The sequence below is a fragment of the Hibiscus syriacus genome, unplaced genomic scaffold (genome assembly GCF_006381635.1).
Source record: "Hibiscus syriacus cultivar Baekdansim isolate YM2019G1 unplaced genomic scaffold, ASM638163v2 tig00112226_pilon, whole genome shotgun sequence".
Lineage (NCBI taxonomy): Eukaryota > Viridiplantae > Streptophyta > Magnoliopsida > Malvales > Malvaceae > Hibiscus > Hibiscus syriacus.
Window position 1 is genome coordinate 553,613 of NW_024063274.1, and position 13,013 is coordinate 566,625.

Genomic DNA, 13,013 nt, shown 5'->3' on the forward strand with positions numbered 1-13,013 from the left:
TTAATAAATATATTTTAAAAATTTAAAAATTAATATTTTGATTAAAATGATATTAAACTATTTTATTAATATTAAATTCATAAAATAAAATTATTTTGAGTATTTATTTTTTGAACCGAAAAGTTCGGAAAATGACTTACGGAAAATCAAACCGTAAATCATTTTCCAGAAAACACAAAGAAAATTATATTGATCAGGAAAACATTTTACTTTTACCAACTAATTTTCCTCAAATCAAACACTAAAAAATAAACAATTTCTGAAAAATATTTTAAGTGAAATAAACGGACCTTAAGCAATAACACCAACCATGTGATAGAGAGGAAGGCTTTGTTCTATTTAATGCACTTAGGGAAGTGTGGCTGCATGCCTTGAATGCCATTCATTGATTTCACCAGCTACCTTACCTAAATCCCATTAATAAGGTATTCAAACCACATCTGTATATACATATTTCCAATATCAACAGCTAGAACAAGGAAGAAGAAGAACAAAGAGAGAAACAATGGAGAAGAGTAGTGAAAAGGGTAATGGTGTTGCTGCTGCTACAACAAGGTCTCCAATGGCTTTAATGGGGTCTTCGAGAAGTGAAAATGAGGAAGAAGTGAACACTAGCATGAGAACTGCCGAGACCATGCTGCGCTTGGTGCCGATGGCTTTAGGGGTTGCTGCCCTTGTTGTCATGCTCAAGGACTCTCAGTCCAATGACTTCGGCTCGGTTTCCTACTCAGATCTTGGAGCTTTCAGGTTCTTCTTTAACCTTGAATCTAAGACTTTTATCATGTTGCAATAAGTAGTTAACCAACTGAATCAATATGAGCTCATAAAGAGTTTACTGTTTCCCCCCCACCTTTTTAAGGTATCTGGTGCATGCAAATGGAATCTGTGCAGGCTATTCCCTTCTTTCAGCTATTGTTGCATTCATGCCTCGTCCCTCAACTATGCCTAGAGCTTGGACTTTCTTCCTCCTCGATCAGGTCATCTAATTTAACTTCTTTTTCATTAATTACATCAACCTTTAAACATCATAATGATTTTCATCTTTTTTTTATATATTCCTGCAGATTCTCACATACATAATCCTGGGTGCCGCTGCTGTGTCAACGGAGGTGCTTTATTTGGCAAACAAAGGAGACTCGGCAATCACCTGGAGTGCTGCTTGTGGCTCATTTTCTGGTTTCTGTCACAAAGCCACAACATCAGTGATCATCACATTTATCACTGTATTTTGTTATGTTGTGTTGTCACTGGTGTCTTCCTATAGACTCTTCACCAAGTTTGATGCACCGGTCAAGTGCACCAGCAAGACGATTGAAACCACTGTCTTCCATGGTTGATTTATGTTACTATTACTGACGATGATGCTTAGTTTCACGGTGTGCCTGTAATAAAACATAGGTTGCCTATAGTGTTTGCGCCGTATGAGTAATCAGACTGCTTACTACCTTCAAGGTGGCATTCTTTGTTATATGTAATGCCAACAAATTACAGAAGTGATAAGTAATACCACAATAGGTAAATTTGATGCTTAATTTTGCTGGCTCATGCAACTCTTTTTATGACATGCAACAAATAAATTGTGAATCGCAATTACATTACAACATTTTTTTTATATAAAAAAACTATAGAAAGACAGTAAAACATCTTTAATTTATTGTTACATAAGAGCATTTCTCTTGTCCAAAAATCAATAGCTGAAAGAATAAAGTAGCATGCGTCTTTTTCTTGAAGCAGATCAGTTGGTTTTAGCAAACCCAAGGGATTTCTTTCCGTCATGAGCATTCCCAAAGAAGCAGTTCATGTAATCTGAAAACAATAATTCTCTGTAACGAGCCATCCATCTTTCTCCACTACTTGAGGCAATGGTGCGATCTTTTGTGTTCCTTGTGGACTTACAAATATTGGTATTGACACTCGAGATTTTGTGCTTGTGGTGCGGACCCTATATCTGCACTTTGTATCTTCCATTACTCCATATCTGAATACATAAATTATGTATTAGATCAGATTGTACTCTACTCAATACTCATGAAGTTTCCATAAATATGAAACAAACTAATATTGATTCGAACCTGTAACATATCACCGACATTGATGACTAAGGCTCCGGGAACAGGGGAATCTCTACCCACTCTCCTTCTTTTCCATGTCAACGTCTTCAGGAACTCCAGGGTGATAACTTGGAAGAAACCCAAGAGTCTCAGCAGCTCTAACAATTTGATTCACCACTTCATCATGGTCAGGACCATCAAGGCTCAACAAATCAATGGGTAGAATCTCACATTTGGTGGCATTGTTCTTATTAATTTGCTCGGCTGGTGGCTGAATGTAAGCCAGGGTACCTTTGAAATGCTAGAATCCACTGTCCCTTTGACGCCGTTGCCATCTCGGACAACAAATTAAAAAGGGAGCTTTGATTATCAAAACATGGAGCCATTTGATGTGAAACTGTAAGTAATTGTTTGTATGAGCAAGAGGTTGTTTGATATGAAATTGTGTGGTGGATCGACCAAAGGGAAGGAGGGGGGTTATTTATAGTGCATGAATGAGTAATAAAAATAATTTCTTCTTAACTTATGATCCAATGGGATTGAAGTTTTCAGCTGGACAATGTTACATGTGACATTTTACTTTTGAAGAAACTTTGCAATATGCAGTACATATATTTCTAGTTTTTGATGCTTTACCGAGTCATATTGTGTTTCTCCTTTGACGGCCAGGTGCTTGACTTATACCTTGTCGTCGAAGGATTTGCCATTTAAAAAAGTGTATCAGTTTCTGTCTTTGTTTCGTAGAACTAAGGATTGTTTTAAAGTTTGATTCATTGGGAAACATTGAAGGGACAATCATTACTCTTGTCGTGTTGAGATTTTTCCCTTGGCTCTAATTACTCTGGTCGTTGTTCTAGAAAGATTAATTATTTTCCGTTAATTAACATTCTGTTTAGTTTTTTGGTCAGAAATGGGGATTGTCTTGAATTCATAATTCCCTAAATTTCTTCAAAGGTAAAACTTGTCATATTCGAAGGCCCCCATACCTTCTTTTTCTGAGAAGTTCAAACCATTTGCGTCAACACAAGATTCATATTTTAATGATTATAATCAACCATCCATGCACTATAAGTAGCCCCCTCCTTCCTTTTGGTCCATCCGCAACACAGTTTCATATCAAACAATCCTCTCTGCACATACAGAAGCAAATAAGCAATACCCCAACAGCTTACTTAAACACATTACACCCAGATGGCTCCAAGTATTGATAATGAGAGCTCCCTCTTCAATTTTGTCGTCCGAGATGGCAATGGCGTCAAAGGAATTGTGGACTCTGGTATTTCAAAGGTGCCCCAGGCTTATATTCAGCCACCCGCCGAGCAAATCAATAAGAACAATGCAACCAAATGTTTATTTCCACCCATTGATTTGTCCAGGCTTGATGGTCCCGACCATGATGAAGTGGTGAATCAGATTGTTAGAGCTGCTGAGACTCTTGGATTCTTCCAAGTTATCAACCATGGAATTCATGTACAATTACTCGAGTCCCTCGAGCAGACGGTACATAACTTCTTTGGCTTGCCTGCAGAAAAAAAGCTGTGTATCGCAAAGAAGTGAGCCCATCCCCATTAGTCAAGCACGGCAGGATTTTTGTCCCTGAGAAGGAGAAAGCTTTGGAGTGGAAATACTACATTAGCATGGCTTACACCAATGATGCTGAAGCTCTGCAACAATGACCTGTTGAGTGCAGGTACTGAAATATATCTATGAACCGTATTTTCTTTTCTTTCTTATTAGATTGTGTAAAGAATACAGAAATCTTAAGAAAGCTTCTTGATTCTTCATTAACGAAAGCAAGGTTTATATACATGTGATAACCAACTACCTAAGCTGGTAAGCTGGTGTAACAGAATGTTAACAACTAACTGCACTACACTTTTACACACACATAGCAGATTACTTCTAGAACGTTTACTTCAATATTCCCCCTACTTTTTCTCTTTTCAACTTCAAGAAATGAAAGCACACCAAGCCTTTGCCTAAACTGAACAAAGCTATCTTTCGTTAATGCCTTAGTAAGCCCGTCTGCCACTTGATGTTCAGAAGGTACAAAGTTCACTTGAAGCTTTCCTGCAGCAACTCGTTCCCTCACGAAGTGTATGTCTAATTCCACGTGCTTTGTTCTAGAGTGGTAAATTGGATTAGCACTCATTGCAATTGCACTTGTGTTGTCATTCCACACAACCGAAGCAGCTTGAACTCGAACCTTCATATCACACAGCAATGCTTCAAGCCAAATGATATCAGAGGTGGCATCAGCTAGACTCCTGTACTCAGCCTCTGTAGTGGACCTCGAAACTATCTTCTGTTTCTTTGAACTCCACTGAACCATACTACCACCAAGGAAGACACAAGTGTCTGATATGGACCTTCTATCATCGATACTGCTTCCCCAATCGGCATCAGCAAAGGCCACAAGCTGAAATGGTTCTGTTCTTGGCAAAAAAACCAAGCCATAATCGAGTGTCCCCGCAAGGTATCTCAGCACACGTTTGACAGCCACCAAGTGTTGTTCACATGGTGTATGCATGAACTGGGCTAGCTTATTCACACAATAAGCTATGTCTGGCCTTGTATGACACGCATATAACAAGGACCCAACCAAGCTGCAATATTCCTTCGCATTTTCTAATAAACTACCTGCATCATTACTTGATAGTTTAATCGATGCAACCACATGAGTTGGAGTTGTTGTGGCCTTGCTCATTCATGACTTATCTAACAGTACCATTATATATTTCTTCTGGCTGAGGAAGACTGTACCATCAACGCACTTTACTTCAATTCCAACAACCTGCTCAACATCCTCATTTTTTCTCCTGTAACAATGATATCATCAACATAGGCTAAGACATATGTGCTAGTGCTATTGGTATGTTTGATGAATAAGGAGTTATTTGCACGAGAACTTTAAAACCCCAAATCAACCAAAAAGTTTTTTAGCTTGGAGTACCAATTCCTTGGTGCTTGTAGGGATGATGCCCTTCAATATTTGAAGACGTACATGACATGGTGAAGAAATTGCTTGAAGCTTTGATGGGAAGTATGGGAGTGGAACTAGACGACTCGAAGATGGATGCATTAATCGGAAAGAATATGGTTAACATGAACTTTTATCCAACATGTCATAACCCTGAACTCACGGTGTGGGACACTACTCCTGTAACACCCCCAACCCGTATCCGAGTCCGAGATGTCACATCAACTTTCAAAACCTTTACTTGTACAAACTAATAAAAATGTTCCATTAAAAGAAAACTTCATATAATTTCAAAATAAAGGTTTACAAACTTATCAGAGCAGATACAATTCAAATCTAATAGTACGTGCCAACTATATTCAAAGGAACCAAAATACATATTAATTATTATTTTTCTGATATGAACTTAGTAAGGAAGATATCTGACCTGTCTTACTCCTTTTAGCTTATATTTTCGCTTTCCAACCTACGTGTGAAACATTCACACGCTAAGTCGAAGACTTAGTGAGGCATAAAACGTGTATAATCTGAACTTCCTATATTCCACAATGCGTGAACATTTCACAATTCATATAAAAATATATAACGCAACATCATATATCAATTTAGACAACCAATTTATACATGTACACATATCATCATATAGCATAATATACTGTTCATGTGCATATAATCATTTATTTTACCTCACTCAACTTATATTACAATCTCCTGTTATCCTTTGAATCATCCCTTTTTTTTCATAATTCTTAATATATAATCTCTTTATAGTCATTTGTCTTATCTATATTTCCATAACCTTCAATTTACCATATTACCTAGACTCTTGTTACATATTTTATTTCATATTCTTGTGTGCTAATTCTTTATATTCTATTAGCTCATTTTCCACATAATTTGCCACATAAACACATTACCATACTTATCACAACTTAACTCCTATAATATTCCCATATGACTTCATTTCCTAGATGTTTGTACTATGTTTATATCACTTAAGAATTAAACCAGCTTTAGATCATCATTTCATTAAAACATATGGAATTTACTATACAAGTTATTTCTATACATATTTCCTATTTGATGTATTATTTATTTATCTCAATTAATTTATCTAAATTCTCATTTCCTAGTATAATTTTATTATACTAGTTCACCTACAAAGTACATTCTCACCATACGATCATAATTATTCTATTCATATAATCCTATAATCTATCATTTTATTTCATATATACTTATGGAATTCATAACGTTTATCATGTAATTACTTGAAACATATCATAAAAGTTCATTATAGTCTCTTATATTCCAACATATCAAACAAACATCATTTTTAACATAGATAATAATATATGCAATACATGCAATCAATACACTCATATTCAAGTACACAATTACATAACAATCATATCAAATTTATAATATTTATTAACTTCTTATTAGCCCATGTACACATTTGAGAATCTGAGGTACGCGAGTACACTGAGGTTGTGCAGTAATGATGTCACCACAGCTCGAATAAATTCCCACTAGGGGCACTGAAAATTTGTCCCGAAGGACCACTATGTCCCGAAGGACCACTGATAATCCCTCGACTCTTGGCATGCCAATTATACCTATAGCTCTCAATTCACATAACATGGGCATTATCTTTTAGGATAATTCATTTCACTTATTTCACGTAACATTTCACCTGCACTTGTAAACACTTAACTTATTTTCGTATAACTCATGTCACATATTCATATCACTTAAGCACATAGTTCATTTCCATTTAATTCATATTCCTCATATGATCGCATAACTCAATTCACATAATCTCTGATGTTCCTATCATATAATTTATATAATCACATGTATTATTTATATTAATTCACATGATTTATTACACTAACATGTATTCACACATATCATATAACATAAGCATAACTAATACACACATGCCAGGTCAAATCCGCTCATATTAATGCATTCATGCATTCTACTATAGGAAATAGACCGATCACAAGTCTTATTCCCATTAAAATATCCTATAACTAGTATGCACTCACCTTAGCCTTGTTTGCTTTGACTCGATTCTAATCCTTTGATTGTTCCGGAACAAGATTACGTTCTATACCTACATAGTAATACATTGATATATATCAGTATACTAATTGATATATTCTAAACTATCACTCCTTAGGCTAAAAAGAAAGCTATTTTCATCTTTTAATGAAGGTATGCATCGATGCACTCTACAGTGTATCGATGCATTCCTTAACGTGTGCATAGATGCACTACCTGTGCATCGGTACACAAATCACTTTCGATGTTTTAATCTTAAGGGGGTGCATCGATGCACTAATTGCATTCGATGTTCATTTATTTGAGAGTGCATCGATACACATTAAAGATGCATCGATGCACACAACCCAGAAATTCCATTTTAAGCACGAAATTCACTCTCTTTTCATCTCAACTCTTCATCTTTCACCTCCTTAATATTCCTAACTTTATAGACACACTTAAACTCATTCTACTCTCACTTTAAACTCAATCCTATCCTTTATATGGCATTCAAGAATCACACTCAATTTCCAACATGTTCTAATTCCAATTGTAACACCTTATACTTCTTAATTCCACTAATGACAAGTCAAATTTGTTCTTGAAATCTAACTAATATCTTTCTATCAAAAGTTCACTTATTCCCTTATTTTCTTTAATTCCATCTAACTCTCTTATCCTTGAATTTTAAGGTAATTTAAGCTTTCCTTAAGCTTAAGTATAATCTAAAGAACAAAACCCAACTTAAATTTCAACTAATAATCAACTAATAAGAAATCTCACATTTGTCTTAGACCTTCACGTATGAAGAAAAGAGGAGGAGAGAACTTTGGAAGCTTAGATTTGCTTCCCACATTTCCACGTGGGTTAATATATAACCATAACATAATTTAATTATTTCCTTACAAATGACCATCTTATCCCTCTATTCCTCCTTCCTTGCAATTCAACCCTGCACAAAAATTACAATTAAATCCCTGAACTTTTTACCTATTTCGAAATTGAGCACCAAGTTTCCAAAATTTATATTTTAGTCATTGACCCGGTTGTTGGGATGTTACAACTCCGATATGGGTACTCTTACCATCTTATTACAAGACGGTTTTGGAGATTTGTATGTGAGGGTTCCTGAAGACGTTGGCATGGAAAAGAAGGGAGAGTGGGTGGAGATTCCTCTTGTTTCCGCTGCCTTAATCATCAATGTCGGCGATATGTTACAGGTAGTACAAAAGTGCAGAGCACAGAGTGCGAACCACAAGCACAAAATCTCGAGTGTCGGTACCAATATTCGTAAGTCCACAAGCCACACTAAAGATTGGACCATTGCCTCAAGCGGTGGACTAAAAATTTGTTTTACAATTTTTTTAGAGTTTAACAATTAACGGGAAATAGATTGATTTTTTTAATTAAAATGCCATTTCACTCCTTTCAAAAATATTCAAGCATTTACGAATTTTACAAAATCATGACCGAATTGTTGAATTTAAATTAATTGGGTCAATATTGTTAAATTCCGGATGGACTGACCACAATTGATGAAATTGTATACTTTCTATGTTTTCTTTTGTACTTTTTGGTAATATTTTCAAGTCTTTCTTTCAAAAATTCATTTAGTGATGTGTTATATGAAATAAAGAATATCATGTCAACATGACGAATAGATGAGTTATCATGTAAATTGTAGCGTTAATATCGTTAAAAATGCATCAAGAAAATATATAGTATTTATTTATGCATGTGGGGATGGGTGAATCCAGCAAATATGTTATCAATCATCTTAAATCACCCTAATAAAGTAAAGGGAAAACAAATAATTGTTACGAATTAAACGATTTTAATAGTTAAAATGATAGTTGTTATTTTTAGAGGGCTCGACTTTGAGTACAATAATTGTAGAAATATCTAAACATTCACTATTAAATTATTAAATATTTTGAAGTTCGAACATATATTACCGTAAAAAGAAAAAGAAACTAGGGATGTGAAATCAGGTAATCGTTGAGGTTTCATCAATCCTGTCAAATCAGGTACAAATTGAGTTTAGTTCGGGTCATTTTTGGGTTAATTATTTTTCATCTTTCATGAACGACGAATTGTAACTTGTAATTGTATATGGTTTAGAATAAATTACAAAAAATATAAATAATTATGGGTCAATTTTAATAAAAATGTAATTTTAAGGACTGAATGGAACAAACATGAAATTACAAACAAGAATTTAAATAAATTAAACAACACACATGGATGAGGGATCAAATCAAAATGATTATAAAATGTTAAGTGAATTTATTATAAAAATGGAAAAAATTGAATCCATTTAAAAAGATGGTGAAAAAGTTTAAAGGGTTTGGAGATTATGATATAGTTTATAGAGTTTGAAATGAAGTTTATTATTTGATTTATTGTGTTTGAAGTAAATTATAAAAACATAAATAAGTATGGGCTAATTTCATATACAAATATAGTTTTAAGGATTAATTTAGAATTTACCATATATGTTATTATTAACAAAAAAAAAGGTTTGGAGATTATGATATAATTTAAAGACCTTCAATTATATTTAGAGACTCACAAATTATGAAAGTTATTTAAATATATTACATCTGTATAATTATATTCAAATCCAATTTTTTGATGAAATAATAAAAGAAAAGCCAACTTGATAAAAACATATTAATATTAAGAAATAATTAATAATTTAAATATTAAAATAGACTAAAATTAATAATTTAGGTATTAAATGCATAATTTACACTTTTTCCCATTCAACCTTTTATGACAGATTTTGAATGAATTTCCAAAAGTGCGAAAGTTTCGTCCATTTTTCAATTATTTCAAGATTTGAATTATAATTTCTTTATTTGTGGAAACTTTTTACCTTCCACAATGGACTTTTAATCCTTCAATTACTTTTTTTATTTATTTAATTTAGACCAGGAATCAATAATTTACGTCCGGACCAAAGTAAAAGTACAGTTCTAAGGTAAAAGTTAAAAATTTTATTTACTTATTTATAATTAAAATATTGAATTTAAATTTTTTAAATATTAAAAATTTCTAATTTGTCTCTAATTCAAAGGTATGAATTAAATATTAAAATTCAATACGTGTATTTGAATTTGACAGTGAATATTTTAAAATTCGGAAGAGTACTACAGAGATCGAGTATCTCAATTCTATAATAATTTCCTGGATTCTTCAATCTTTCGTAATGTTTTCGTAAGAAATCAAAAGGCAAGAACTTGGCCTGCTTTTTTTTATCCTCTCGGTTTTAGGGTTTTGTTGTGACTAATTAAGATCAATCAGTATCGTATACTTAATTTTATTAGTGTGTCTACTCGGAATTTCTACATATATCATAACTCAAACTTAATACTTATTTAAACGATATTAAACTGTTTACCACTCAAAATTTTTATCTAGTTGGTAGAACTTGACCTACTTCTTTGATGGTAAACGACATGCTTCTTGTCTTGTTCAAAATTCAAGATTAAAAATTTCCACAATTTGTCACTGTTTTATAATTTTCAATTATGAAACTCACAAAGAAAGTTTCAACCATTTCTCCACTATATATATCGAGACCTTTCCCTCTTGTTTTTCTCACCAAGCAATCAGATTTTCATCAAACAAACTCTCTTCTTCAATCTTCAATTCAGTATACTCGCCAATGGCTCAAGTTTTGACGATGCCAAACCTATTCAACTTCGTCGTCCGAGACGGCAACGGCGTCAAAGGGATGGTGGACGCGGGCTTGTCGAAGGTGCCACGGGCTTATTTGCAACCACCGCAAGAGAGAATCGACAAGGACGCCGCTCGTAAACACGGGCAGCCGCCGATTGATTTGTCGAAGCTAGATGGCCCCAAGCACGACCAAGTTGCCGAGCAAATTGTTAGAGCCGCTGAGAGTCTTGGATTCTTCCAAGTTGTCAATCATGGAGTTCCGGTGGAAATACTCGAGTCCCTTAAGGACACGGCACATGATTTCTTCAGCATGTCGCCGAAAAAGAAGCAGTTTACCGCCCGAAGTTAGTCCGACTCCGTTGGTGAAGTACGGGACGAGCTGCCGCAGAAAGAGAAGGCTTTGGAATGGAAAGATTATATCAGCATGCAATACACTAATGATGACGAAGCTCTTCAACATTGGCCTGCAGAGATCAAGAAAGTCTCACTTGAATACTTGAGGACATCAATGAGCATGGTGAGAAAATTGCTTCAAGTTTATTGGAAAATCTAGGCGTAAAACCAGACGACTCGATCACCGATGTACTCCTAGACAGAAGATGGTCAACATGAATTTCTATCCCACGTGCCCTAGTCCAGACCTCACCGTCGGAGTAGGACGTCACTCGATATGGGAACTCTCACATATTATTACAAGACGGAATAGGAGGTTATACGTAAAATCGAAGAAGACTCAGAGTTCGAAAAGAAAGGAGAGTGGGTAGAGATCCCTCCTGTTCCAGGTGCCTTGGTCATCAACGTTGGTGACATGATACAGGTACATAAATGAAGCAAGTTAAAGATTTAAACGAACCCGAACTCGAAAAACAATTTAATCATTTTAATTTATGTTATATCTGCAGATAATAAGCAATGGTAAGTACAAAAGTGCAGAGCATAGAGTACGTACCACAAGCACAAAATCGAGGGTGTCGATACCTATATTACAATGCCAAACGCAACGGCAAAGATTGCACCTTTGCCTCAAGTGGTCGAAAAAGATGGACAAGCTCTTTATAGAGAGTTTGTGCTGGCTGATTATATGAAAAATTTCTTCGGAAACGCTCACGATGGCAAGAAATCGCTTGATTTTGCCACCATTAACGCCGCTTGATTGCATCCACTTCTTTTTCTTTTTCATGGTTCAGTATTTACCAATAAATTGTCCTTCAATCGGCTTTATAATACCAAACTTCAATAAACTGTTTGACTTAGGGAGTGGGGAAAGAAGTAAAACTTGCAGCATTGTTTAGCAGGGGACGGCCACTGGTACAATAAAGTCAAAGTAAGCTACTTTTGCAGGCAATAATGATCCACAAACTTGTTCAATCTTAAAATTTCGAAAATAAAAGTGCATATCCTAACATCTTTCAATCATCAAGGAGATAAGAAAGGTCAGTACCTGGATTACGTATAATAGCGCGTGCAGTCCTTACTCCTTAATGCTAGAAAGCTCACACTGAAGCTTCAGATGGCCTGTAAAAATGATCAAAGAACATATCACAGTGAGTATCTTCATTGCCTTTCTTGAAACCATCTTTTGTGAAACGAACACTTTCTTCAACTCCTGCAAAATCACACAAGCTATTATCTTCCTGTTCCAAGGATAGTCTGATATATATAAAGAAAGGTATGGATTGATCAATGTCTAAAATGGTTTCACACCTGTGGTTTCAATCTCCTGAGGATGAAAAATTTTCTCAACAACTAACAACCATTGGTATGTGGGAAATCTTGGACCATTCTCCTCCTTGAACTCTCTTGCACTCTTTTAGCAACGGACAGTCCATAATAACTGACTGCCCAAGAGAGATGCGTTTCTTTTTCAGGGAGAGATGTGGCTTAGGAACGTTTACTGATAAGAAAGTATTGAAGAGAGGTAAGGTGTTGAAAGCCCTTGGAGCCATGAATTCCAGATCATTAAATTTGAAATAAAGAGAGATGTAAGCGAAGGAGGCGGCATCATCTTTCTTCGGAAATGACACCACATTTGAGCATTCTTCATCGCTGATAGATAGTAGTCTAAGAGGTAAGTCTATCCCATTCAAAGAGTGAGCTATAAATCTTGGGCGCGCCTGAGATTGCAAGTGATGCCAGGTTGGTGGGAAACCCTCTTCTGGAAAGGATTGTCAGCCCGCGGTCGGACACTTGTAAATTCCAGAGGGAGGTGAACTTGTTGATGCACTTTGGAAGGGCTCCAAAATTTT

The 13,013-nt window shown here is 35.1% G+C and overlaps 1 protein-coding gene and 1 pseudogene across 1 annotated transcript; both read left to right on the plus strand.

The window, feature by feature from the left end:
- The first annotated feature begins 312 nt into the window (after positions 1–312).
- LOC120176095 (CASP-like protein F16) lies at positions 313–1,393 on the plus strand. The gene is made up of 3 exons (XM_039182597.1): positions 313–747; positions 860–977; positions 1,065–1,393. Exons 1-3 carry the CDS (start codon positions 506–508, stop codon positions 1,335–1,337), a joined length of 633 nt encoding a protein of 210 aa, XP_039038528.1. The 5' UTR covers positions 313–505; the 3' UTR covers positions 1,338–1,393.
- Positions 1,394–3,233: 1,840 nt separating this feature from the next.
- LOC120176089 lies at positions 3,234–11,920 on the plus strand (annotated as a pseudogene).
- Positions 11,921–13,013: the final 1,093 nt, after the last annotated feature.

Coding starts and splice junctions, on each gene's coding strand:
- LOC120176095 (XM_039182597.1), top strand. CDS start 506: ATGGAGAAGAGTAGTGAAAAGGGTAATGGTGTTGCTGCTGCTACAACA. Junction 748..859: donor TCAGATCTTGGAGCTTTCAG/GTTCTTCTTTAA, acceptor CACCTTTTTAAG/GTATCTGGTGCATGCAAATG. Junction 978..1,064: donor CTTTCTTCCTCCTCGATCAG/GTCATCTAATTT, acceptor ATATTCCTGCAG/ATTCTCACATACATAATCCT.